Consider the following 27,454-nt stretch of genomic DNA (forward strand, 5'->3'; position numbering starts at 1 on the left):
TGTCACTGGTACTTCTGCCTCTTAATTTTATTTTATTTTTAACCTTAAAGCATATCCGGAAATGTTGGCTCATGATCTGGGAGACCCATATTGGACTCTCTATTCTGTCACTGAACCTCGCTAGTTAACCTTGGACGAGCCATTCTCTCTCAGCCTAGCCCTCATCACAAGACTGTTGTAGTGAAGATAAAATGGAGGAAAGGAAAATGGTTTTAAAAACTGCTTTGGATCACTATTGGGGAGAAAGGGAACATACAAATATCTTCCAAATAAATAGATGCATATTCCACATGAATCCTGAAATCCTCACCACAAACACAAAGCATTCCACCCAATAATACTGGGGATTTTTGGCTTCTAGAACTTCTGCGGGACACTAGTCAAGGAAGATCAAGGTACTGGGGTAATCTCTAATCACAATCCCAAAGGCTAGGAAAAATAAAGAGCCACGTTAACTGTTGAGTTGCCAACTCCAATTGGGAGATTCCTGGATATTTGGAACTAAAGCCTTGGAAAGACTGACTTTGGGGAAGGGGGAAGCTGCGATGTCATAAAGTTTGCCCTCTGAGCCTTCTGTTTTCTCCAGGGAAACTAATGACTTGTATTCTGGAGATCAGTTGCAATTCCAGGAGAACTCCAGGCTTCACATGGAGGCTGGTAAAACCTAGTTGAGGCCTATGGTTGAGGCCGGCGCCTCCTTGTAAGATCAGGCCCCGCCTTCCCCCCTTCCCCTCTTAGGGCTATATATGCAGTGTTCCCTGGTCTCCTCCCTGGGAATACCACCACTGTCGGATTGGTTGGGTTGGACGGTGTATTTGTTTTTATAGGATATTTTTATGTTACCTGCCATGAGCCTTAGGGGAGTGGCGGGCTATAAATCGAAGTAATAACAACAACAACAATAATAGTTGCCATCAAAAATACAGAGAACAGGAAGTATTAGAAAGCTAAGTTTTGATTTACAGCCTCCTTTCAAGTTGCTGTGTAAGTTTAAGAAGTTTAATTTGAATTTAGAGAGGCATCAACTACATAGTTTCTGGTTAGCCTCTCTTTTGTTTGTACAAGAAATCATTTTTGTGCTTGATTGCTCAACTGCCTCCCAGGTTATACTAAGACATTTTCTCAGCATTAAAAATCATACTAGTGTAATTACTGGCAAGGCAAGTGTTCACAGGGAGGATCTGAGTCAGTAATATTTCAGCAGGAATAATGCTGCTTGAAGAAGTATCATAGGACCTCAAAGACTCTTCACACTTTTTGACAGGGCAGATTCTACTTTATCCATAGAGTGAATGAGCTTCAGAATTATGGGTAGTCTGTGGGATACTGCCTAAGATTAAAGCCTTTCGGAATCATATGTGGTTCTCTGAAATGTGTTAAGAAAATTACAAACCAAGAAATCTGGATGCTGAGCAAATAAATCCAGTAAGGAAGATGAAAAGTAAATATGTACCTTTCCATTAATACTGACATGCTGCACCATTTCTAGAATTTCTTCTTCTAGAAATAGAATAATAAAATAGGAACAATAAACTTAATGAAGTTCACAATGATGCATTATTTGAAGCCTCATGCAGATTGCTAGGAGTTAGAAATGCATGTATTGATAGTCCACATCCACCTATGTAGCCCGTTTTGAAATCGAAATATAAATATTAAATCTGGCATCTGTAGAGCTTGAATCTTTTGCCACAGTCTCTTTTGCATTATAAATATTTGTCAACAAAGCTGTTTAAAACAGAATCACAATGTTACCTAATGTATTACATTAGTTTCAGCAGTATACCAGAAATAATTCAGTGGGGTACAGACCATTGTACATTTGCCCTTAACATTAAAAATACAAGATTCAATTGATGCTGAAAACTCCCACCAGTGGTTTGCCACATCCAGGTTTTTTGTAAGAGGTAGTGTGAAATTCTCTTTGACAGTAGCATATTAAGTAATAAGCCTGCGGGTTCGGCAATACACAGACTCCAAGTTGTTCAAAAACAACAGCTCTTTCTTGACGCCTTCTCCAAACACTGAACGGGGAATAACAGGCAAACAGGCAACTTATGTATATTTCGGGCAGCCCACCAAGAGGTTTGATTGGCCCTTAACAGGGAAGCCTGATTGGCCCTTAACCGGGCTCCTGGATTGGTCCAAGATGATAGTTGAGTTCCATTATGATGGGAGCTCATTTAAGCCTTTGTTTGTATGTTGTGTGAATGTCCACATACATAACACCACGTATTTCTATCCTCTTGAGCAGAAGCAAAATCAGCAGCCTGTATTCTTACTTATTCAATAGGAAAAGATACAAGATACAAGACTACCATTAGCTGTGTTCTGGATCAATGCAGAGAGCAAAAGCAATGACCTGTATCCTACCACTCCACTCAGCTTTAGCCTCATAAGCCTTCCTCCTTTCATCAGAGTTAGAGTCCAGTTGAAGGATAGTCCCTTAAGCTGGTAGAAAGTGTCAAACTTTGGTTTATTATTTATTTATCAAATGTATAACCTGCTCCTATCAGCCCAGCTGTCTCAGGGCAGTTTACAACAATCTGCAAAACAATTAAAAAACATAACAATATGTGGAGTAGTACAGGACAATAATTTACAGCAGGAATTGCCAGCTATACACCATAGTAGTTGAGTTTTTTTTCTCTCTCTCTCTCTTTCCTGCTGTGCAGAGTGTGTCCATGGGTATGAGCCCTGCCTTCCAATTTGAAGAAAATAGGAGAATGTTATTCTATTGTAATGAATGTCCAATTTGCCATGGAAGTCAGTTATGGAAGTCAGTAGACATATGAATTCTATAGGGGCTCGGAACTATTTCCATGTCATTAGCCTGTCCATCAGTAAATGATGATAATGACTTCGTTGTGTCTCTGAATACTTGTTCCATAAATTGTCAACATTGGTTCATGAATACTTATCAAATTTTGGAATGCGACTCACTAGGGAGTAATAAGGGTCAATGCTTGACAATTTTACTGAGGCCTGGAGGGGGGTAGTCTTTTGCCAAGGGACGTCGCTGCCACCTGAGCCCCTGCTCCACTTGCTTTCCCACCAGTGCCCCTGACTTCCTGCCACCCACTGGGGGGCACTGCCAGCAGCAGCTGCACAGTGCCATGCCAAGGGGGAGCCCCAGCCATGGAGAGCACCAAAGGTGAGCCAGTGGCAGAGTGGCAGGGCGGCCCCTGAGGCAGCAGCCAGGGAGGACGAGGAGGAGCTGCAGCCGGTACTGACTGATCTACGAACCGAGACCAGTCTCCGGACCGGGGGTTGGGGACTACTGCACTATTGTATATCTATCCTGGGTTCTCATCTGCCTCATCATACCTGATTTCTAGGAACAATTCCTGTGCTCTTAGCTTCATGCTAGAGTGTTCACCTGGGCCTCCTGAAGTTCCTGTACTCTTAGAGAATCATGAGAGCAGTAGCCATGCAAAAACTAGAAATAGATTATTTATTTGCCTTTTGTCACTTTTCTCTATGAATTCAAAACAAAGATGAATTTTCGTCACTGGATTCCCTTCCTTCCTTGAATGTTTCTCTATTATTAAAAATAAAGGAAAATTCTATTATAATGAAGAAGACCTTGATCCTCCTGAGCAATAACGTGTAACAAAATAAGAACTACACCGTGATATTGAAAGTCAGCCTCTTGAGATGTTGCAATGGCATCTTTATCAAAAAGAAACAGTTAAAGCATATTCCGCAGTAGGCGAAGGCATTTTCCCCACCCATCATAGCCGTGGCGGTAGAATCAACATTACCTTTTCAGAAAATACATATCGACACCCCTTATGATAATCTCTGCGTAGCCATAGTTCTTGTTTCCCAGGGAGGCCACCCTAGTTCGACTGGCTTAAGCTCCACCCCTAATGGGACATGAATAGAAGAATAATCTGAAGGAGCAGCAGCTCAGAACTTTAGAACTTCCATCAAGGGGGGGGGGGGGAGAAAGGAAGAAGGAAAAAATCTCATTCTTCCCTCGTTATGGTTTGTTGAATATTCCTTTGTCTTGTTGTATAATAGAAATGATGTTCATGGCACTGGAGTATACACACAATAAATGGCTTCTGTGGTTATCAAACACCTCAGCTTCACTTCAGCATTTAATCACCCTACAAAAGCCATTTCTTTGCCTTGTATACGGCTCTGCCACAAACATTATCCCTTAGCTGACACCCACCCTGGAGCACAGGACCTTCGTTTTGCACTGAGAGCTAAATGAGAAATGAAAAATGATTATTTGAGAATATTTATTAAATAAAAACCGAATGGGGTTTTTGTGGAGGGGGGAGAGTTGGACTTTCGCCAAAGTTCCATTCAAAGCAGCAAATGCATTAATGAAGGGCAGAAGGTCTGGAATAACTTCCCAATGTTGTTTTTTAAAAAGCTACTTAAATAAATTTCAAAACTGAGTGATTGTACTGGAGAATTGTAGTAATAAGGAAGTTCTTGGAAAGCCTCAGTTTGGATCTAGTAGCTCCTTAAAGACCAACAGGATTTCTGGGGTATAAACTGTTGAGAGTCAAATTTCCCTTTTGTCAAATCAGGATTTGAATCTAGCACTTCAGCTACAGATTAACACAGATTCAAACAGGGAGCCATGTTGGTCTGAAGTAGCACAATAAAATCAGAGTCCAGTAGCACCTTTAAGACCAACAAAGATTTATTCAAGGCGTGAGCTTTTGAGTGCTTGCACTTGAAAGCTCACGCCTGGAATAAATCTTTGTTGGTCTTAAAGGTGCTACTGGACTCTGATTTTACAGACTAATACCATTACCTCTGTGACCATCTTCTTGGTTAATTGTTGTCCTTAGAACAGCCAGTGTAACTTTCTGGCCCATAATATGTGATGGTTCTTCCATTCCCAACAATATGGAGGGACAATTAGGAAGTGAGAATCATAAGTACTGATGTTCCTGCCCATGCTGTTTTCTCTTTTTGTTCCAAAAATAAGGCAGCACGGCTGGCATTTTACCAATTCTGCCAAGCCAAACTATAAGCGCCCTACCTGGAACCAGAGCACCTAACCACAGTGATCCATGCAATGGTCACCTCTAGACTGGACTTCTGCAACTCGCTCTATGCAGGCCTACCCTTATCCTTGATCCAGAAACTACAACTGGTGCAGAATGCCGCAGCCAGGATTCTCACTAAGACATCATGGAGATCTCATATCCAGCCGGTACTCCAAGAACTCGGTTGGCTCCCAGTTGAATTCCAGATTAAGTTTTAAGGCCATACGCGGTCTGGGCCCAGTGTATCTGAGAGACCGTCTCCCTGCCTATACCCCCAGAAGAGCGCTACGCTCTGCCACTTCCAACAGGCTGTGGATCCCTGGCCCTAAAGAGGCACATTGGAACTCAACAAGGGCCAGGGCCTTTTCAGTTCTAGCCCCCACCTGGTGGAATGAGCTCCCCAGAGAGATCAGGGCCCTGCCAGAACTTCCACAATTCCGCAGGGCCTGCAAAAGGGAGTTCTTTCACCAGGCATTTGGTAAGGCCGACTGACCCATAACATCTACAGGTACCCCCCCCCCCCCAGACTGAGGGACTGAACCTACTGAGGGAGTGTCAAAATTATTGTTAAAATACTGTTCTAGTTGGTATTTTATTTTTATTGTTATATTGATTTTGAGAGTGTTCTATGTAAATGTTTCAAAACGTTTTATGTAAACTGCCTAGAGCCATAGGGAAGATATAAAAATCTAAATAAATAAAATAAAATAAATAATAAAACAGTGCAGAAAATCATAGAATCATAGAGTTGGAAGGGGCCATACAGGCCATCTAGTCCAACCCCCTGTTCAACGCAGGATCAGCCCAAAGCATCCTAAAGCATCCAAGAAAAGTGTGTATCCAACCTTTGCTTCAAGACTGCCAGTGATCAGCCAATGTGTCTGTTTGTTCTGCCCAACTGTAGACCTAGTCCTGTGTATCTTGTCATTTAGGCCAGTGGTCCCCAACCTTTCTATCACCGGGGACCGGTCAATCCTTGACAATTTTACTGAGGCCCGGGGGGAAGGGGGTAGTCTTTTGCCGAGAGACGTTGCCACTTCCTGAGCCCCTGCTCCACTTGCTTTCCCGATGGCGCCCCTGACTTCCTGCCACCCCACTGGGGGGCACTGCCAGCAGCAGCTGTGCAGTGCCACACTGAGGGGGACCCCCAGCCATGGTGACCGAGCCGGCAGCAGAGTGGCAGGGCAGCCCCCGAGGCAGCAGCCGGGGAGGAGGATGAGGAGGAGCCGCAGCCCGGTACCAACTGTTCCATGGACCGGTCCCGGTCCCCGGACTGGGAGTTGGGAACCACTGATTTAGGCTACATTCAGTACAAAAGAGGATCAACTGGATCCCACTGAAAAATTCTGCATGCCAACAGTCCTCTCATCAGAAGTACTGAAATCACTCTTAGTATCTGCTCGCACTGACATTAGTTGTGTCCCCACCGCCTTTTCTGTGTGCCCAAATATAACACAAGGGTGCTTTGTCTTATACAGTTTAGAAAACAAATTCAAATTCAGTCGTGTCAACCATGCTATACATTCAATCATTCTGTAGACATGGTGTAATGTGAACTTTGACAGCCGTTTCTCAATCCAACTTTTTTCAGATAGGATTGTTGTGCGTCTATAATTACAAATTATATTAAAACACTGTGTGTTACTGAAACCATTGTGCTTCTGCTTCTGCAAGTGGACATTCATACATTTATCTTTCCACTCATGCCTTGCTGGATACAACCTTATCTAGAGCAATCTATATAAATGTCTTTAATCATGTTTAACTGTCTCGTCATATTCAATCCAGGTTTTGTTTTCTGGGCTTTTGAATTTTTGCTTTCTGCTGAGTGTCTGTAACAAAATGTGATATAATATCCCTAGTGTAGCATTAGCAATATTTGAAGGCCTTGAACCAAGCCATTCTAAGAATTATTTCCTGAAAATAAGCCCCTGAATAGAATACTGAGTTAAATCTGCATAGGATTCTTCTCTGATTCTGCATGGGCAGAAACGGTAAGGGCAATATCCATATGGACCCAGGGCTAATCCCTTTGTTCACATGATATCACCACCAGGCTCTTGCCCTCACGGACCTAGCATGGATTAGGTCCCAGAGCCTTCTTCTACGTTCTCTTTAGGTGCTATGGGGTCAACAGGGCCTGTCCTGTGGCAGGCTTATCTAGATGGGAAGAGGCCTGCAGGGTGCAAAAAGTGTTCTGGACAGCTTTGTGGCGCTTCTTGATGCCATGTGGGAGACCAGGGCATTTTTGTTTTATTTTGCAAGAAGGTGGGATTGTGTGGAATGCAGGGTGAATTTAAGGCAAGTTCAAATCACTTAAGAACATAAAATATGAACCTTGAAAACCATTTCTCAATCAAACTTTCTTCAGGTAGGATTGTTGTGAGGCTATGAATGATACTAGGCATGATGCTTGAAATAGGGCTGCCACCATGTTACTATTGACTTAATATCTTTCCTGTAAACATCAGGGCCTGATTGCAGAATGAGATCTGCATATGGCCTCATTTAAACCATTTTATCCTTCCCATCAGGCTGGCTGGGCTGGAATTATATTTGTGTATAACCATTCTCCTTGTACGTGTTGATACAGACTATTTCCTGACATGGAGCCAGGGTAGGGGCAAGTTAGTGATGTCATAACACGGGCCAGCTTGCCTAGATATTCTAGGAAAATGTTGAGAACTCAGCATGATGATGCTGTTTTCAGTGGCAGCCCTGAGTAGAACAACATGCTAAATTCTGACCTACAGCACTGCTTCAAGGGAAGTCAGCAGAATTTTATAATAAACAGGTTTCTGAACTTGACTGCAAGGATAAATAACGAACATGATAAGTAACGCGTAGTTTGTTTTTTCAGGTGTGTTTTCCCAACAAAGACTTACTATATTTTACCTTTGCTATTGTTTTGATCTATGCTATGAAGTTACACAGTATCAAACTTTTAAAAAAGAACATATACCAGAAGCATTCAGGGAGTTGTCCTTTATCTTTTCTGATGAACAATTATTGCCCAAGACAGTATTTCCCCCCCCCCCCCCCGAAATCCTTACAAGGTAAAGTATTAGGGTAAACAAATAGACATCCATGCAAAGTTAACTGTTTCCGTCATGGCAGAGAACAGGAGAAATTACTATAATTTATAGAACGTATTAATGCAGGATTGCAGGGGAATTTATGATTTGCAGTCACACAATAATAACAAAGATTAATTAACATAAAAATTCTAGCTGTCATATTTCTCTAAGTAAAAATAATTGCAAAGCAATTTTATTTCACCGAATGGACCTCCAAACATGTCCAGGGTAAAGTCAACATGAAAATGAAAGTCACCTTTAAGCTGGTTGAGAAAGCATTCAAAACTGTTTGTCTGTTTTGAATATTTTTAAAAGGTATAGATGAAATAACAGGATTAACCATGAGACAAAATTCAGGACAATGTTTTCAAAATACCTGAGGAACTAGATCTATAATCTATACTAGTGTATAAGTATTCAATGTCAGAAATAGTATATTTATTTGTAATTTGTTGTATTTGTACAATGCGAAGACCCATGAAGAATCATGGGGAAGACACTTTGGAAATCTCACCTAGCCCACAAAATCTCAACATGTGGGATATCAGGGGTTTAAGCAGGCTTCCTGGTCCCTCCCTTGTCCTCTTTTAATTGACCCTCTACTGATGTCAACATACTGTCTATAGGTGACCTGGATTTCAGAATAGGTGACCTGGATTTAAGAATGAACATGCTTGGCAAATGAGCACATTGTTTTCAACTGTTGTAGTCACTTATGCGCCAACCCTCAACTCGTTTGCTCACTCTTAAAAGAAATGACTGTGGAGTGGCCCTAGGTCTAAGGAAAAAAGGAGACTCCTATTGGACTGTATGTGAATGCACATGTGTGAATTGTGCCAACTGCATTGCACTATAATTTCTGAATATAAATAACCTGCTGAAAAAGTTTGAGTTTCCCATGAACAGCCAAACTGCTTGACAAAAAAAAAGTATATTGCCTTCAGCTAACAAGTGTAGACTGAACCTGTCAGTGCTTGACCATCCCTAATTTTTTTTAAATTCTCGAATATTCTGGAATGTTTTACAAATTTACAAAGTCATATTTTTTCTGTATCTATGGGAACACCCACACATATGGAAAGTGCTTTGTCTTCTGGTGGACTGTGTGTCCTTTTTAAATTTCATCTAGGGACCAGCCAATTTACTATTAGATATAGTGATTCTATCTTTTATCTGAAGAACTAAAGGCACCATTTTAGCTTTCTGTTATTTATGTATTTAGAATATTTCTGCACTGTCCAAGATGGCTCACAATGAAAAACCATAGCACCCATTAAACCCTTAATTGGTAAAAGGGTGTGTTTCAGTCTGATGTCTAAAGGAAAGGAAGGGTTCATCCTTGCTACTGTGTATATTCCAAAAGAAGTGAAAGACATTTTTATTGTAGTAGATTTTGAGTGACCAGGGGGATGATGGGATAATCAGCATATTCACCCTAAGCCTATTGGATAAGGCAGGATAACATACAAAACAAGTAGGAAGGAGAAATGCTGAATCTTAATTAGCATAACGAAGTGGCCTGGTTTATGGAAAATGTAAATGAAATGTGTTACAAATATAATAATTACTGACACACAGTATCAGCTTCCATGGATTACCTGTAAGAGAGATTCCCACTCTTCTGTGTTTTGAGCGATTTCCAATGTGTGAGAGAAAGAGAAGGAAATAGCTGCACTGTCCTCCTTTAGGAAGATTAATCTCAATAACTCAAGTGGTGTCTTAATGTTTTTGTAGCTACCTGTTCCCCAGAAAAGAGTTATATCAAATTGTCTCGATTTCTTCTGGAGAATTCCCTAAAAGATCTTTCCTTCTGAAGGTCTAATTCAGGGGTAGTCAAACTGCGGCCCTCCAGATGTCCATGGACTACAATTCCCAGAAGCCCCTGCCAGCGAATGCTGGCAGGGGCTTCTGGGAATTGTAGTCCATGGACATCTGGAGGGCCGCAGTTTGACTACCCCTGGATTGTTTCCCTTTCAGCTCCAAACTCTGACCCAATTTCCCCTTTGGTGAACTGCACAGATTAACTCTCATTAGGCATATAAGATTTTTAAAATCTAGTTAGGTTTATGCAGAAGTAACCCCATTTTACTCCATATGGCTTACCCTCGGAAAAATGTTCTTAGGATTGCACTCTCTTTGGGGAAAATCAAAATGTGAGTTATGTGACCCTTTTTCTATTTGAATGTGATTTTTTTATTTCTCAATTTCCTTTAATATTCAGTGATAGAAATTGGGATGAACTAAACGCTAAGGGTAAAAATCAGTGTTGTAAGGATTTTTGTAGTGCGTTTTGCTCAGGTTGCCTGGTAAAAAAAAGGTGCTGAATTAAGCTTTTTCTCATGCCATACACCTGCAGATCATGTGATAAGTATGCGTGTGGCTAAGATGATATCATGTTTTGCTTTCTTTGCTGAAGAATTGGCATACTTTGTTGAATTTTGTCAGAAGTCTAATGCCTGAAGATGTACTAACTTGTTCCTAAATACTTTCAAACTATTGAAGACATAGAAGACAATGACCTGTTTTTCCATTTTTGTCCACTCTAATTAAGCTGAATCAGATACTTGCCTTGTCTAAATTGATAGCTGGTGGCAGATCCAAATGAATTTTCATAGACCTTTGATGAGTTACAATATAACTGTTGCCCATGCGGTATCACTATGAAGGCCATCACAATATCTTGGACTACAGGAAAACATGGAAAATTACAAAGCACACAGGGAGCCATTGTGGAAGCATTTTTTTTTCTGACCTGATATTTCATGTCTGATATTTTAATGTTGGCTGATTTCTACCATTTATCAGCAAAGGCTGATGATCTGAAGGAAAATTATGGCTGGAAAAAGTGTTTTTTCTTTACATACAATGGGCTGCATGTGTCCTTAAACTCATTATGAACTGAGTGACTGCATCCTTTGCCACTAATTCAAAACTCACTGAAAAGTTTAGTTCTCTACTTTGAAAGGTAGTATGGGGCAGCAGTTTATATTGATTGTATTTACTGTAATGGTTGACAATCTGGGGACAGCTGTTTCTCAGTGGATGTTCTCTGCAGAGTGAAAGTGATGCCTCCTGGTTTCTTCCGCTCCACAGGATGGATGAAAACCAAGACTGGTTCTTGGTTTTGAGAAAAAAGGAAGCAGGCACCAGTAAACCCATTTTTAGGCAATGTGGTGTCCAGCTACCATTTTGATGTTCACTGCTGTATGATCAGTCTGGAGAAGGATTAGGCAAGTAAACCTAAGGCTTGCTAGATAATGTATATTGCCACCATATGATAATTCATTCATATGCTATCAATTGGGTAGTGGTACGGAGCTAATTTGGAAGACTTAAGGGAGAAAATATGTCCACAGGCCTTAGACCTTGCACAAATATTTGTCCAGTTTTCATCCTAGTATCTGAGGCTTTTGTATTTCTTCCCTAAGTCAGATGCTTCTAAAGACCTTCTTCTTAGGGTTTGCTTTGCTAACTTATCCTTTTTAAAAATTGTATGCCACTTTTAGCCCTATTTGCTCTTCACAGGTCAGAAAAATATATTCATATTAATACAATGAGTCTGGAGCAGTGATACTAGTCTGTATTCTTGGTGCTTGGGGAGCAACAGTGGGAAGGCTTCTGGAGTTCTGGCCCCACTGGTAGACCTTTTCACGGCCACAATGTGACACTGAGTGTCAAACTGGATGGGCCATTGGCCTGATCCAACATGGCCAAGATGCTTCTTTCCCTCTTTTTCTGGGCTATTCTGCCTTTCTGCTTCTCCTTGATATCCAAGTAGTTCACCTAGTGGCAGCCATTATTTTATGTGGCTGTATTTCTCTTGGACATTAACGAAGCCAGAAAGTCACTATAAGAGTTTCCACCACTACTAAACCCCTTTGCATAAAAATAAGAGTTTATAGATAGAAGCCGAAGTCCCCAGTTTTAAACCGATGAAAATTGGGACCACCCCTACTGTATCATTTCCCTATAATGTGATGTGTTTTAAAAGCTAAGATCATTTTCTTCCTTTATGATTACAAATATGTTAGAAAACTCACAGGTCTCCGACAGGTAGTTTGTGAACTACTCACAGTTTGCCAGCTGCAGCAGAATAGCTTGTGCATCCACAGAAGACCCAGGAAAAGTTTGTCAAAAGAATAGTTACACTTTTAAAAATTATTCCACAGGCTTTTCCCTCTGTGCTGCTAAGCTGATGGCTTCATTTACAGTGTTCTTTCGAGTCCATGTTCAGCTTACAGGACAGAACAAATCTTGGTGGGTTAGAGGCTGAGTGGAAGACTGCCTGGTGCAGCTGTGGAACAATGCAGAGTGAAGGAGCTCATGATTTCATTACTTTGAAGTAGCTTCTCTTTGGAGAGAAAGTTGGCTGCTCTAGTTCAAAATGTTCCCTGCATCTATAGCTACACAAGGCAGTCTCCTACCAAGATTCTAACCAACACTATGATCCACAGCAACTGCAGTGTACTAAAATGGCAGCTCATTGCATGATGACGGTTCAGAAACATGTGCCTGTAAACAAGAGCTGTCCTCTACTACCTTCTTCAAAATGTTGATTTCTAAAGAGCCTAGAGAGGAGCTGAGCCTTGAAGAGGCCTAGACTGGCATCCTGCCCCCCACCAAAAGTACTAGGTACAAAAACAGGAACCAAAGACAGGTGTTGAGGGGGGGCGGGATTTAGCAGTGTCCCTGCTAAATACGGTATTTGAGGCTATGTTATGCACACATTAGATAATGCACGTTCAATGTGCGCCCAGGTTTCGGTTTCTCATCTCTTTTCCTAAGCTAGTGCTGCAAGCAGGGTTGCTGGCTCCAGGTGGGTCCTGACGTTTTACTAGAATTGCGAACTACGAATTCCTCTGGAGAAAATGGCAGCTTCAAAGGACCTCACTGAGCTTTTTCCCTTCTACAAACACTGTCCTTCCCAGATAATGTCCCCAGATGTCCAGGGATTTCTCAAGCCAGAGTTGATAACCCTAGTTTTAAGAGGGCATTAGGCAATCTGATTGTGTAAAATCAGAGTTATAGTCAACAGAATTAATATGTGGGCCGGACATCATAGTCTGCAACTTTACATTATGCCAGCATCATTGTGGCCCATCACAATCTCTCAGCCTACCCTACCTCACAGGGTTGTTGCTCTGGGCATAAGGTGTAGTATGGAAGAACAATGTGATAAACCTCTTTGGGACTCCATGAAAGAGGAAAGTGGGGTGGACGTGAATAAATAAATAATACATACACTTACAAGGACTTCACTTCACACTTGCTGAGGAAAAAGAAGATATCGTTGTTATTGGACAAAAAGTTCTCCTTTTGCTGGTGCTATACCCTTCAGGGTATCTCAGTAACACTGTAAAGTAACTGTAAAGTAACTGCTGTAAAGTAACTGCTGTAACACTGTAAAGTAACTGCTGGAAAGTTGTTTGCTCTTCATAGAAGCAGCATGGGTCAGACTTAATAGGCAATAATGAAGCTCTATAGGTAGGAAACTATATTGACCCCCATGTTGTCTGATCACTGCTAAACTGCATGCAACATTACCACCTTCTGGCGAGCCACACTGGTGGCACCCTGGTGCAGTAGAATAGCTATGTAACAATTGATGTCCTGCATATGTGGCTTAATATTTGCCCCCTGGATACGCATGTTTTTAAATCTTGGTAAGTAGACTGGCACAAAATTCTCCAAGGTGAACACAGCCTACTGATATATCTCTTTTATTTCTTTTTGGGCTGCTAAGTGATACTGGAAAACAGAGTCTGTAGGACACCATATTGAGCACATTGCAGTCCACAATGCAGGATTCTCAGTCCTCCTTTAGCTTTACGGGTCCAAACACGAGCATGTCTGCCCTAGAGTTACCCTATTATGCATACTGTTAAGTTTGATTTCTGTCTCTAAGCTGCTCTGGCACAAGTTCTGTATATCTCTGTGTCAAAGGTACTTTTTTTCCCTCTAAATTGTGTAAAATACCACCTGCCAACTTCACAAGGCAGTTCTGGGGCTCAATTAATTAATTAATGTTTGTAAGCTCTTTGAGATTCTCTGATGAAAGGAGGCATTAGACAGCCAAAGTTTTAATTATTAAAAAGCATTATGTCAGTGCCCCATCTGCATTGTTTGTTCCTAGTGTAAGGTAGAGCTGACACATAAACAGAGAGAAAGAAGGAGAGAGAGGTTTCTGGAGGTTTCTACATTCCAATCCTAAAATAATGATTATGTTAACATCATGGCACGTTCTTATTTATTGTATACAATCACATTTTCACCTTTTATGTTATTACAAGAGAGCAGCAGCCAAAAAGCCTGAGATTCCAATACAAAAGTATATTTTATTTAAACAAAGCAAACGCAATGCACTTGGCACAGTCAGAAGGAAGGAAATCTCTTTTATTAATGTTATCACACAGTTATTCTCAATGCAGAGTGAACGATTCTTACAAAGAGTGAGTTTTGATTTTATAAAATTCAGACACAGGGGCTGGAATTAGAACAAAGTCAGTGCAGAGGGTGTCCCACTAATTCTTCTGTTTTCCAACTCAAATAATGCCCACCAAAATGCATTGGTTGGAGAAAAAAACAAGTGCATTGTAAGCTTTCCCCAGCAGGGTAAAAGCAGATTTGTGATTGCACTTTTTAACAGAATAATGACTAAATGGGAGGATTGCCAACCTCCATGTAGAGTCTAGATACCACTCTGGGTTATAAATAAACTCCACACTACAGAGATCAATTCTGAAGAAAATGGCCACATTAAAGAGTGAATTCCATGGTATTATATCCCACTGAAGTCCCTCCCCTTCCTAAACCTTGCTGTATCCAGGCTTCATGCAGTGATGCAAAAAATGGGGGGGGGGGAATGGCTACCCTAACCCAAGATTCTGTGTTCCATTAAGCTAGAATGTTCACGAACAAAAAATAAAGACTCTTTTGAAATTTTGCTGTTCTGTGGGGCAACGTACACCAAGCCAGGTTAGTGTAGTGGTTAAGAGTGGCCACTTCTAATCTGGTGAGCCCAGTTTGATTCCCTGCTCCTCCTCCATGTGCAGCCAGCTGAGTGTCCTTGGGTTTGCCACAGCACTGCTAAAGCTGTTCTGACTGATCAGGGTTATCAGGGCTCTCTCAGTCTCACTTCCCTCGTGGGGTGTCTGTTGTGGGGAGAGGAAAGGAAAGACGATTGTAAGCCACTTTGAAACTCCTTCATGTAGAGAAAAGCAGTATATATCAGCAGTATATAAAAACCAACTCTCCTTCTTCAGTCTCCCATGCTCCATTTTGCCTGCACAACAACCCAACAATATAGGTTGTTAGACTGACAAAAAAATGACAGGCCCAAGCATGATGGCTGAGCAGGGACTTAAATCTGCATCTCCAAGATTCTAGTCCAGCACACTTACCACTGTACCATGCTGGCTTTCAATATTTGGAAGTTATGGAAGTATTCGATTCTGTAAGTTCTGACAACGAATACACTTTCTTATTATGAACTTAAGGACAGCAAACTGTCAGTGTCATCTACAAACTACAGGACTACATTTATCACTTGACAGTCATATGGCTGTTTCTCTAAAGCTGTTGGCAATCAAGTCGAAGCTTTCTTTCAATTATCAGCAAACCGCTGATCTATAGAGACCCAGAGCCTTGTATCTGTACATATATTTGTCAATCACTTCGCCTACTTTGTATTAACAGCCACTACACTGCCCAGTGTTTACAATGCTGGAAATATTTACTGAATTAACAAAAGTTGTCTAGCTGATAATAAGAGCATACCACCAGCATTAATATTGACTCATAACACTGCCAACACATGTTCTTAATAAATTGCTTCTTTCTTCATGAGAATAATAACATAGCTTGCTCTGATACACCGAGTGACCCGCTGTGCTGTCCTGGTTTGAATGGTGGCATATTGCAATGCTGGGATTCAGGCGCAAGGACCCTGCCACCTGCCTGAAATATATTCAGTCCTTGAAGGTGTAAGGTCAGTTTGCAGGGCAGCAGGGAGGAACAGCAGTTAGTGCTAGTCAACTACTTGGAAGAGGAAACAATGGAAAGGCAACACATAGAACAGGAGGTAGATTAAGATGGGTACCCATGTTAGTCTATCTGTAATGGTAGACCCTAGGCCTGGTGGAATGAGCTCCCGTAGGAGTTGCGGGCCCTGCAGGAGCTTTTAACAACAAAATGGAGCTTTTCTGCCAGGTCTGTGGTTGAGGCCGGGGTAGTGAGGAAGATCAGTGCCTCCCTGGTGTCAGGCAGCAGTTAGTCTGTGCCATCTTGACCCCACTTTCCATCCACCCAGAGGTAGGGATGAGGGGTTGGGGAGTTTGGAGGTATTACTGACATGTTGCTCTGTTTTTATTGTGATTTTGTTGTCCGTTTTAATGGGATTTTATTGGGGGTTTTATTGGACGTTGGACGTCTGTAACCTGCCACAAGTTGGCCTTGGGACTGGAGGGAAATTGAATGAATGAATGAATGAATGAATGAATGAATGAATATATAACATTTTAAGGAAATCTCTGGAATTCCTTCAGCATCCCCCTATCAAAGAACATACCTTTTAACTCACCTGCATCTTCCTCTCCTGTCACCAGACCTACCAGGGAAAGTTACTTTTGTTTTTATTCAAGCTTTGGGCCCTATGTCTGGAATCAAGATGTGTTTGTAAATTGTGATGTCTGTGCTCTGGCTGCCCAGCCTTGCCATAGGCCTGAGTACAGTGCCTTGCTGTGCTCAGTCCTGCCTTATATTGTTCCAAGGCGGCGCCTGTCTTATGAGAAGGAAAGACCACACTATGTGCCCTATAGCAGGGGTAGTCAACCTGTGGTCCTCCAGATGTCCATGGACCACAGTTCCCATGAGCCCCTGCCCTATAGCTTTTCTTCCTTTCTATCTTTCTGCTTGGATTACTATTGAGTTTATTCCTTGGACGTTTCTGATCTTCTCCAAACCAACTGTGTCTGCAGCAGTATTATGTTGATCTTATCGCCTTGCCTTTGGATGTTTTGGTATGAGACTCATATTCAGGACTGGTGTTTGGAACTTGCTATAAGCTCCAGTCTCACTGTCTTGCTGTATTTCTTTGGCTCTTTTCATGTAATGGAATTGACCTGTGGTGGTCCAGAGTGGCCCAGAAGTGTGCCTTCATATGGGGGGAGGGAGAGTATTGTCTCAAACCTTTGCGATCCACATTCTGTATTGCTCATAGTATGTAGCATGCCAGTTAGCTGTTCCCACTGTAATTAATCCCTAGTCCTAGTGTATTGGGATTGACATCCCTTTATGTTCCATTTTACTGTTCATATATGTTTACATTGTCTGAGACATGTGTGGAAGACCTAGTATCTGTGGCAGAATGCATTGCCCTGGCCACTCTCTCCTTAAAGCATGAGTCATTATTCTAGAGGTAAAGAAGAAGGTGCAATGCAAACCCCACAATGTTTTGCTACCTGTACAAAAGCAGAAATCTTGACTCTGGGCATGTATTCGCAGAAACATCTATTTTCTTCATAGTGATCTGTACAGCATTTATGCTAAGGAGCCATGTTGCTAAAACCTACCTCTGAGTCATTGATATCCCCCTATATCCAGCATATTCAAAAATAATACCTCCGCTCTAACACCTGCTGCTCAATGCCTATAAAGAAACATATTTTTCTGGGCATTAATGGTAAGAATCTTTTTTGGGAAAACTGGCAATATCTCCCAAGAATCTGCAAGATGTCAGGAAGAGTGTGCCATTTTCTCACCGATAATCTGTACTTTTATCTTGCATGAAACAATTTTTGCACACACAAAAAAAGTCTACACTTCCTTGTACTTGAGAATGAAAGAGAATTAGAAATAGGTCCAATTTTCTTCTGAAAAGCAGGCTTCTTCTGCTTTCGATTGGCCTTTCTCATGACCCTCTATACAAGACGACAGATAATAAATATAATGATTTGTACTGAAAGGAGAGCTGGAAGGATAATGGCCCCAAACAGTGTAGTCTTTTATAATGTTACCATAGTAAATAATAGCAGGACCATTTGTATGGTTCGAGTTAAGGTTGTCGCAGTGCTTCTATTTCACGCACACTCCCAGGCCTTCCCCTTCCTCCACTGCACACCCTGTTTACAAGTTTATAATCTCATTTCAGTAATCCCCCCCTTCCCATGGCTGAAACATCTGAGGTGCATGAAAAGAACTTCATAAACCATTCATAAACAATAACTTATGAACAAATTTCAGTATCAGCAATGTTAGCATTGTATGGTGGACACATTTTAAACCAAAATGAGACACGATCCCTAAAGAATTTAAGACACAGCTTCCCCATGTAAACCAGTGAAGTAGTCTTGTTTCACACACCTGAAAATGAGTGCTCACCACTCTACAAGTTCGATGTACATTATAGCCAGTTCTATAACGAAATGGTACTTGGATTTCTATAACCAACTCGATGTTCAGTCTGCAATGAGATAATCTTCTTCACACCTACTCATAGGTTAAAAAAATCAAGCTTGCCACCTGACGGAGTAATCAACTACAGCAATGTGTAGCCAAAGAAATGTGTTTGCTCATGTGAATTAGTCCTTACTGGGATGCAGACCAATTTCTTCACAAGTCCACAGATGGCGAGATATTCAGCTCAAGTGAGCCCACCCACTTCATAAATCCAAAGAGAATATAATGAGATAGATCTCCATCCATTCTGAATCTTGTAATCCTGGACTCTTGCAAGTACAGCACACTTGTGAAAGTAAAAACGTGTGAAAGTCGAAACATGGTAATCGTTGGCACCAGTCTAATATTATACTAATGAGACAAAGGATTTGAAATCAGCTACCCTTTTCTCTGCTTCATGTGGAACATTGGGTACTGTTACAACTCTAGAGATGCTCCTTGTTCAAGACCCTTTTTTATACATGCAGCTTCTTTGTTTTTAATAAAATGAATGAGGAAAAACCGCTGCCGATACAGGATTTCCATGGACACTTTGGAACTCCTGTACCTGCATGATACCAGGATTACAAGACGCAGAATGGTTGGAGATGTATCTCATTATATTTTAGTTGGATTTACGAAGTGGGTGGACTCACGTGAGCAGAATATCTCACCATCTGTGGACTTGTGAAGAAATTGGTCTGAATCCCAGTAGGGACTAATTCACATGAGCAAACACATTTCTTTGGCTACTCATTGCTGTAGCTGATTGTTCCATCAGGTGCCAAGCTTGATTTTTTAACCTATGAGTTGGTGGGAGGAAAATTATCTCATTGCAGTCTGAACTTCTAGCTGGTTATTCAACACAGAAATCCGAGTACCATTTTGTTATGGAACTGGCTGCAATGTACTTTAAACTTGATGAGTGGGCAGCACCAATTTTCAGCTATGTGAAGCAAGACTCCTTTGTTGGCATGAGTCCTCCTTATTTCAATAAGTAATTTAAAAATTAGTCTCTATGAGTACATGCATCCTTCCTCGGTAGAGGGCTTGTCTAGGACTGGGCTGTAAATATTTCAACAATACAGCTTTATAGTAAATGAAGCCAGAGCAATGTTGGTAGTGCTTGAAACTTAACACGAGAGCCCAAATTCTTAATTGGACAATAGCATAAATTTTAGCATTTATGATTACATCTATATCTCTCCTAAAAGTTGTATCAAGTACTTAGCAACTGATGAGACAGATTAATTTAAAACAACACCATAATTTTGAAGCCCATCTTATGGCTTCTAAAATATAAAAATTTGAAATATAAAGGCTGTCATAAACCAGTTTGATGTAGTGGTTAGGAATGCGGACTTCTAATCTGGTGAGCTGGGTTTGATTCCGCACTCCCCCACATGCAGCCAGCTGGGCAACCTTGGGCTCGCCACAGTACTGATAAAGCTGTTCTGACCGAGCAGTAATATCAGGGCTCTCTCAGCCTCACCTACCTCACAGGGTGTCTGTTGTGGGGAGAGGAAAGGTAAGGAGAATGTAAGCCACTTTGAGACTCCTTCAGGTAGAGAAAAGTGGCATATAAGAATCAACTCTTCTTCTTCTAATAGCACAAATTTAGGAATTCCAGCATGATCTTTTTCTATGGCCAGATAGGTAGCTTCAAGGTTTACTGAAACCAATTCTTTTTTAATTGCCCATTTATTTTTTATTTATTTTTGAGACAACAAGGACAATGTAGAACAATCACACCTTGAGTTCCATGATGCAAAAGATGGGGTATAAATGTAATAAATAATTGCTTAGAGATTTCACATTCTCATCACATATATGGTGTACATTCTGCACTCATTAATAGAACTTTATCTATATAGTTCTTGCTAGCCTTGTTCTTCATGATGGTTGCTAAAGAATTCCAAATAATGCGAAAATCCGCCAACTGTAGTTCCTAAGAGGCTATATCAGTGCCTAAAACAAATGGTGTATCCACTGGAATCCATACATTACTAATGAAAAATTCCGTACCTGAAACAAACTCAAGATGACTTAGTTTGGCATATTTGCTATGGTCCTTCAGAATTTCAAAGGGAATCTGCCCTTGTTCTTCTAGAGGTTGATTATTCCAGAAATGTAATGGACTGGTTTATGCACATTTTTTACTTCTCATAAATAAAATTGGAATAATAATGACACACCTCACAGAGCTTTGATGAGGGCTCACACTATAAAGATCGTAAAACACTCAGCAAATTAAAAGTGTAATATAAATGCTAAATAACAGTAAAAGTAATAAGGAGCTCTAAAAAGGAATTTTTATTTGGCTTTGCTCTATTGGTAGAAGCATATCCAGAAGATATTGCTTGAGGCCTGCTCCCCCCAAAATGGTATTTAGCATTGCTATTTCTACATTTATTTAGTAGGGACAGAAATTTTAACAACATGAAATATTTTTCTTGTATGGTATGAGCACCAATAGTTTAACATAAATGATGGAAGGAATCCAGGCTGTGTTGACATATTTTATGAACGTTATGGGATGCCAGATTGGAGGTGTACATCTGTGTGGGTTGGACAGTCATCCCACTGCCGTCTGTGTATCTGTGTGTTTAAATGAATTAGCTATTATAAAAACAGTGCATAAACAAGTTTAATGTTCTAGCCTTCACTTTCTCATGTAGAAAAAAAAGTGTCAGGTTTTCTATAAACCAAACAGAGAACAACAAAGATGTTGAATTGCTCTTTGTTCTATAAATTACTGATCGTTAAAAAACTTTAGATGTATTATTTTTTTAAATGTTAGAATTTCTACATCATGTCTAGTGCAGTTTTCTATCTGGATTTTTGTTCTTTGTTTCATTTGATTGCTTCCTGATTTAGCCCATGGTGATATGTAAAAACAGCAGAGACATTTCTAGATGCAAGGTTATCCAAGGTCACACAAGTAATATCTTGCCCATGGAACTCCCCTCCTTTCAAAAATATTATGGTGATCTCTAAAAAGTACCTATACTTTTTAGTTTAATTTAAAACAATACCATAAGTGTTTGCAAACATGCAGAATGTTTTTATCATGATGAATATCATAAATGGATAAGTTCCACAGCAAGAAATGGTAGATCACATCACGGCCCCAGTAGCTTCCAGGGCAAGTTCAGGAGGGAAAACTGACATTTCCATAAATGCCTACAATGGTAACCCTGCATTACAATGCACTCCAAGCTTGTGTTTTTCTTGGTTTAAGCAAAAGGCAAATAAATTTTAAAAACTTATATCTAATCTTTGGAAGCAACTATATTTTGACAGGTGGCGCATTTTAGGCAGGTTCCTTGAAGTGACTTTTTTGCAACCCAAGGTCTAATTCAAATAGCGTGGCACATTTTATTGAATTTACATTGAAATCCTCAAGAGAGAATTGTTTAAGATCCTCTAAGATCCAAAAGAATCTAAAGTTAAGTCAATGGATTTCAAAAGGTATGTCACTGTGGGTGGTCAGGTAGTTGTGAGTTTCCTGCATTCTGCACGGATGACCCTGGAGGTCTCTTCCAATTCTATGGTTCTATGATTCTGCTTGAGATCCCTGTTAGACCTAGGGATGCCAGCCTCCAGCTGGGACTTTGGGACCCCCTAGAATTACAGTTCATCTCCAGACTACAGAGATCAGTTCCCCTGGAGAAAATGGATGTTCTTATGGTGTTGTACCCCACTGAGATCCTTTTCCTCTTCAGGCCCCATCCCCAAGTCTCCAGGAGTTTCCCTACCTGGTGACCCTCGTTAGACCCCAGTTATGCACTCTTTGATGCAAAAAATGACTTTGGTTTATGTACTTTCAGGCACTGTCTCTCAAATAGACTTTAAAAAAACACCTAAATTGATAAAGGAACTCACTGTTTACTGGCATATATTTTTAATCAAAAACATTTAGAATTTCATTAACAGCAGCATTTTCTTGGGCCATTCATTTCTTTCTGATTGTGCAAGGGAGCAAATATGTAGGAGCTTGTTTTTGAGAAATATGTTTTGCAGAAACTGGTTGAAGCAAGAAAAGATTTATTAGGAGAAAAGCCCATGGGTTAACTTTTATATTTATTTTTTTCCCCGTTGGATTAGCAACAATAAAACAATTTGAACTTCGTTTTAAAGCTAACAGTTTGTGAGCTAATTTAGAATCTGAACTCATTCCAAGCCTGATAGCCTAAATTTGCCCCAGATGGACTTTCAGTCCTGTTCAGATTGCTCGACAGCCATTTGTATCTAAGTCTGCAGCCATAGGCTGGCGCTTACAGCCTAGCTGCCTACTGCAGATCTCCCCCCCCCCCATGCGAGGAAAAAGCACCTATAAATCACAGTGCATTAAAAAAGGCACACGCATCCCTAGCCAACATCTTGGAGAATCCATTGTCCTGCAGATAAGTATACAAATAAGGGGCAAAGCATCACTTAAGTTTGATATAAAAACACAATTTTTTTTTTTTGGAAAGCACCCAATGCAGCTTTGCACTGTACTTTATTTGCCCCTAATCTGACTGACTCACAGTCTTGTGATAGCGAGATAAGCTAGGTAGGCAAATTTTTACAGAGTTGCAATTACTGAAATTGTCATTACGCTGCTCACTGTAAAATAAATATAGATAGAAGTGAAATTATGCACAGGCTAGGAGTAGAAAGTGTTTTGCTTCTGTTTGCTAAATTAATCTCTTCCTAAATGGCTGCAGGCCAGGTAGGTTAGCATTTGTGGTTTCAAAGGTTTTCAGCGCTTGCAATGAGCCATGAAATTACTGCATGCTGCTGAAAATGGCAGCTGATGAAAGGAAAAGAGCGAATCCCAAAGGCAGAAAGACAGGAGGAAGCAAAATTACAGGCAGAAAGTCTGATTTTTGATGTTGCTCATTGTGAAATGTACACCCAAACTTTTAATAAAACATAAAACATTAATAAACCTGCTAACAATTCCTTACAATTTCTTTTGAAGTCTTGGTATAATTTTCTGAATACTTATTAAAACAGGCAATGATTCAATAGTAGCCGAGTGTTTTCTGACTGCCGGATGTGGCATATTGGAGCACCCTCCTCGCGACTTTTGAAATTAGATTTTTATTGATGTTTTTTAATTGAATTATACCCTGGATTGATGTTCCCTGTTAATAAAGTGACCCTAAACTCTTGAATTGTTGCATGAGTTTAGCTAATATTAATTTGGATACCGAAGAGTAAAATACACCATGTAATCGACTATCGCTTTCCTATTTCAGATCAACGAAACTTTGGTTGGATAAAAGAAACCTGGCTTCAGATCAACATGTTGCTAATAGCTACTTGGCAGGGCAACACGCGTATGCCACTGGAATGTTGACATTGTTCCTTGGGGTAGACGCAACTGGGCTTATGACACAGGATTATAATAGTGGGGGGGAAAGGGGACCCCGTGCCAGCAGGGGATATATTTCCTTTGGTATACCTTTTTATCTTAGCTGGACATGCACAGATCTATCCTATGCCTATAAAATCACACTGCAATTTCAGGATTTTCCTCTTGGATTTCAAAGACTTTTTGTACAATGCAGAACCTTATAATGACATCACACGTACAAACACTTAGTGCAAATGTGTTGTGCTAAAATGTGGTTCTCTTTTGCATTTGAAGCTGGGTAAAAAGGCAATTATTATAAAATAAACAAACTGTGACCGAACCGGCCTGCTTTTGCTTTGCAATCCCTGTTCCACCTCACCCACCTCCTTTTTCGCCTGGTTGCCAATTGCAGGAGGGAGGCAAAAGGTAAGGTGACCAGATTGTCCCACTTTTGGAGGGACATCTGGGGGCACCTGGCAAATTGTACTTATGTTGCAAGTAAATATATATTACAATATATATATATTACAATATATATATATATTATTTTTGCATTCTATGCATTCTATGAAACTTTTTTTGCATATAGACCAAATGTTTAATCAAGAACCCCCCTCCCCCCGGTCAATGGTGTCCCGCTTTACCAATGTTAAAATCTGATCACCTTAGCAAAAGGGTCTCTCTGGGTAGCACACTGCCATTCACTGGTCATAGTACAGGGCCACCAGCTGGGAAGACAAGGACTCCTAGCTGCCTCTGTGTCTCTCACAGTCCCAGCACATGAGCACCATGGGGGCAATTTACTGCAGGGTAAACCTTCCCAGAGGAGTAGCTGCTTTCCAAGGTCCCTCCCCTGACTCTAGGTCTTCACCTTACACTGGGATAGCACTTCAGAGATGGGGGAGCTCAATGTGGTCAAAGAACCATGGCCAGCTTCAAATTTATAAAAGATTTATTAAATGAACAAGGTTCATAAGCAGATCTTCAGTACAGCACAGATGTAAGCAAAAGAGTAAAAAAACTGGATGAACTGCAATCCTTCTGTTCCTGTGTTAAACATACAGTATATGATGTTAAATATAGGGTAGGCACCTTTGCTTAAGAAGTTCTTAGTTCTAATGGAAGGCATATGGGCCAAGATGGTTGCTCACCTCTTTTCTTAAGAGCAAGCTCCTACTTCCTTGATCTGCAGGTGAAAGAGACCCCTCCTTTCTCAACCAGGGTATCATGAAACCCTAGGGTTTCTTGACAGGCATGGAAGGGTTTCCAAAATGGATGGAAAATAATTATTTTTAATATATTTTAAAACTTGTTAAGCATTTATTGGGTGACATGACCATATATGATCATGTTTGTTTATTTATTTATTTACATTTTTATACCGCCCTTCCATATGGCTTTGGGTGGTTTACATATAACATCATGGGGTAATTACAATGTTGACCCCTCCCAAAATGGCCAATGATGGTCCTGGAGGGAGTGGAAAGGGGAGAGGCCCCAGGTGGGCATGTACACAGATACGCTTCCCAACCATATTCTACATGATTTTGTGCTACTTCTGGGGTTTCTTAAAGCCTAAAGAATGTTTCAGGAATTTCTCAACCGTAAAAAAGTTTTAAAAGGCTGGTTATGGTATGTGAACTGAACATGAACCATGAACCAAACCCAAGTGCATTTTAAAGGTTCATACTCATCCCCACAGGTTGGGAAATTCAGATATATTTAGGGATAGAGCCTGGGACTGGTGAGGTTTGTTAGCAAGACATAATGCCAGAGATTCTATCCTCCAAAATAGCAATTTTCATCAGAGGAACTTGAGATCAGTTAAAATGCTGGGACATTTCCAGGTCCTATGTGGAGACTGGCTACCCTGACTTAGATCATAAGCAACCTGGTAGAGGCACAGGCAACTCACTAGAGTATTCCTAAGAAGGGTTGTAACCATCTAGTTCATTAAAGTAAATGAACTTAGAAAAGTGGAACTACATAATTGCACTGCAATTCATTGAAGGCTTTGCAGTAAATTCCAGCATACTGAGTTGGGCCTGGCAACAAAATGGCAACCAGTACAGTTGACTTAGCACTAGTGTAACGTGGCCACCACTGGGGGAAATGTAGTTACAAGCATTTGCCACATATAGCTGACATCTTTTTACACAAATAGGATTTTGCTCCTGGGTAGAATGTAAATTTTGTGTAAACATCCTTGCCATGATTCATTCCTATTGAATAATTGATTCAGTCATATTACACAGCATTTTCTGAGCCACTAATTTTGCAGATTTTGCCACTATGAAAATTTGCTACCCACAGACCAAAAATAGAAACAGCAAATAAATTCCTGATAATAAAACAAATGCCTTGGTTGGAAATAAACACAAAAGTAAATTATGCAATTAATGTAAAAAAAAACTACTCAATGAATATAATTCTTGTTCCTGTTGTGGAGTCACATATTATACCAACCATAATCACATTATTCATGTTGATGCTGTGTCCTATATATAGTTTATGCTACATAAATCTATACAATGTGAAGGCTAAAAAAGAATGTACCATTTTGTTACATTCTTATTGAAACTTTAATATAAGGTGACTAGATTTTAACATTGACCCGGGGGGGGTGGGGTTAAACATTTGGTCTACATGGAGCAACAAAAAGTTTATCGAACGCATAGAACGCAAAAATAGTATTGTAATATATATTTTTTACTTTCAACATAAGTACAATTTGCCAGGTGCCCCCAGATGTCCCTCCAAAGGTGGGACAATCTGGTCACCTTACTTTATTATCTTGAACATACATAAAACACAGATACATCTAGTATGTTGGGAAAAATTGTTATCAAAAGTAATAAGCTACATGGGTTCTGTCTTTTGAAACAAAATAATAGTACACATTCTCTTCACTATCTGTATTCCAAGCGATTAGATTGAAAGCATAGGTAGTGATAGTGGGTGAACGACATAAGGGGGCATGATTCTCACATGTACTATTTACTACTCCACACCCACAAAAAGTTGTCTGTTGTGGTCTGAAGCACCCCTTGTGTTTGGTTTCCTACTGCTGTGCCCCAGAACAGCCCCCCAAAAGCCTCTGTGACTAGCTTAAAAATGCATTAGTCAGTGTAAACAACATTACCAAACTGTTTGTTTCCTTTATAAAAAAAAAAAACTGTTGCTTAAATGTTTCCTGGACAAGTTGCAACCTTTTGTATGTCAGTTACTCTTAGGATGTTTGGGGGTAGAAGGTAAAGGAAGGACGTAGAATGCTGGAAAAAGCCAGGGAGAAAAGGTCAGCTGGGGAGAGAGCAGGAAGTTAAAGAGAGGCCTGAGGGAAGAGGAAGGAAAAGATGTGGAATAAAAAGTCACAGGCAAGACATCAGAAGGAAGAAGAAAAGCAGGCGGAGGACAGAAAAGGTGACCACAAAAGAGAAAATCTATGACAGACTATTGCCCTAGGACCCCAAGTGAAGACAAAAGACCATAGTGTGAGTTTAAGTAGTTTATTAATTAACATTAACATTTGCTGATCTATGACATCAATCAAGTCTGCACTAGGCAATGTAGCCATTGCT

The 27,454-nt window shown here is 40.5% G+C and overlaps 1 protein-coding gene across 6 annotated transcripts in view; it reads left to right on the top strand.

Moving 5' to 3' along the window:
* LOC143844499 (uncharacterized) overlaps nt 1-24,206 on the top strand; it is an 81,740-nt gene extending 57,534 nt beyond the window's left edge. For all 6 annotated transcript variants that reach the window (XR_013233999.1, XR_013234001.1, XR_013234000.1 and 3 more), the window contains one exon: nt 23,779-24,206. Coding sequence is in view for 1 of the 6 variants with exons in the window: in XM_077351678.1 (XP_077207793.1) it covers nt 23,779-23,879 (101 nt within the window). In the remaining 5 variants the exon portion in view is untranslated. The remainder of the gene's footprint in view (nt 1-23,778) is intronic.
* Nucleotides 24,207-27,454: the final 3,248 nt, after the last annotated feature.

This window comes from Paroedura picta, chromosome 9 (genome assembly GCF_049243985.1).
Source record: "Paroedura picta isolate Pp20150507F chromosome 9, Ppicta_v3.0, whole genome shotgun sequence".
Taxonomy (NCBI): Eukaryota; Metazoa; Chordata; class Lepidosauria; order Squamata; family Gekkonidae; genus Paroedura; species Paroedura picta.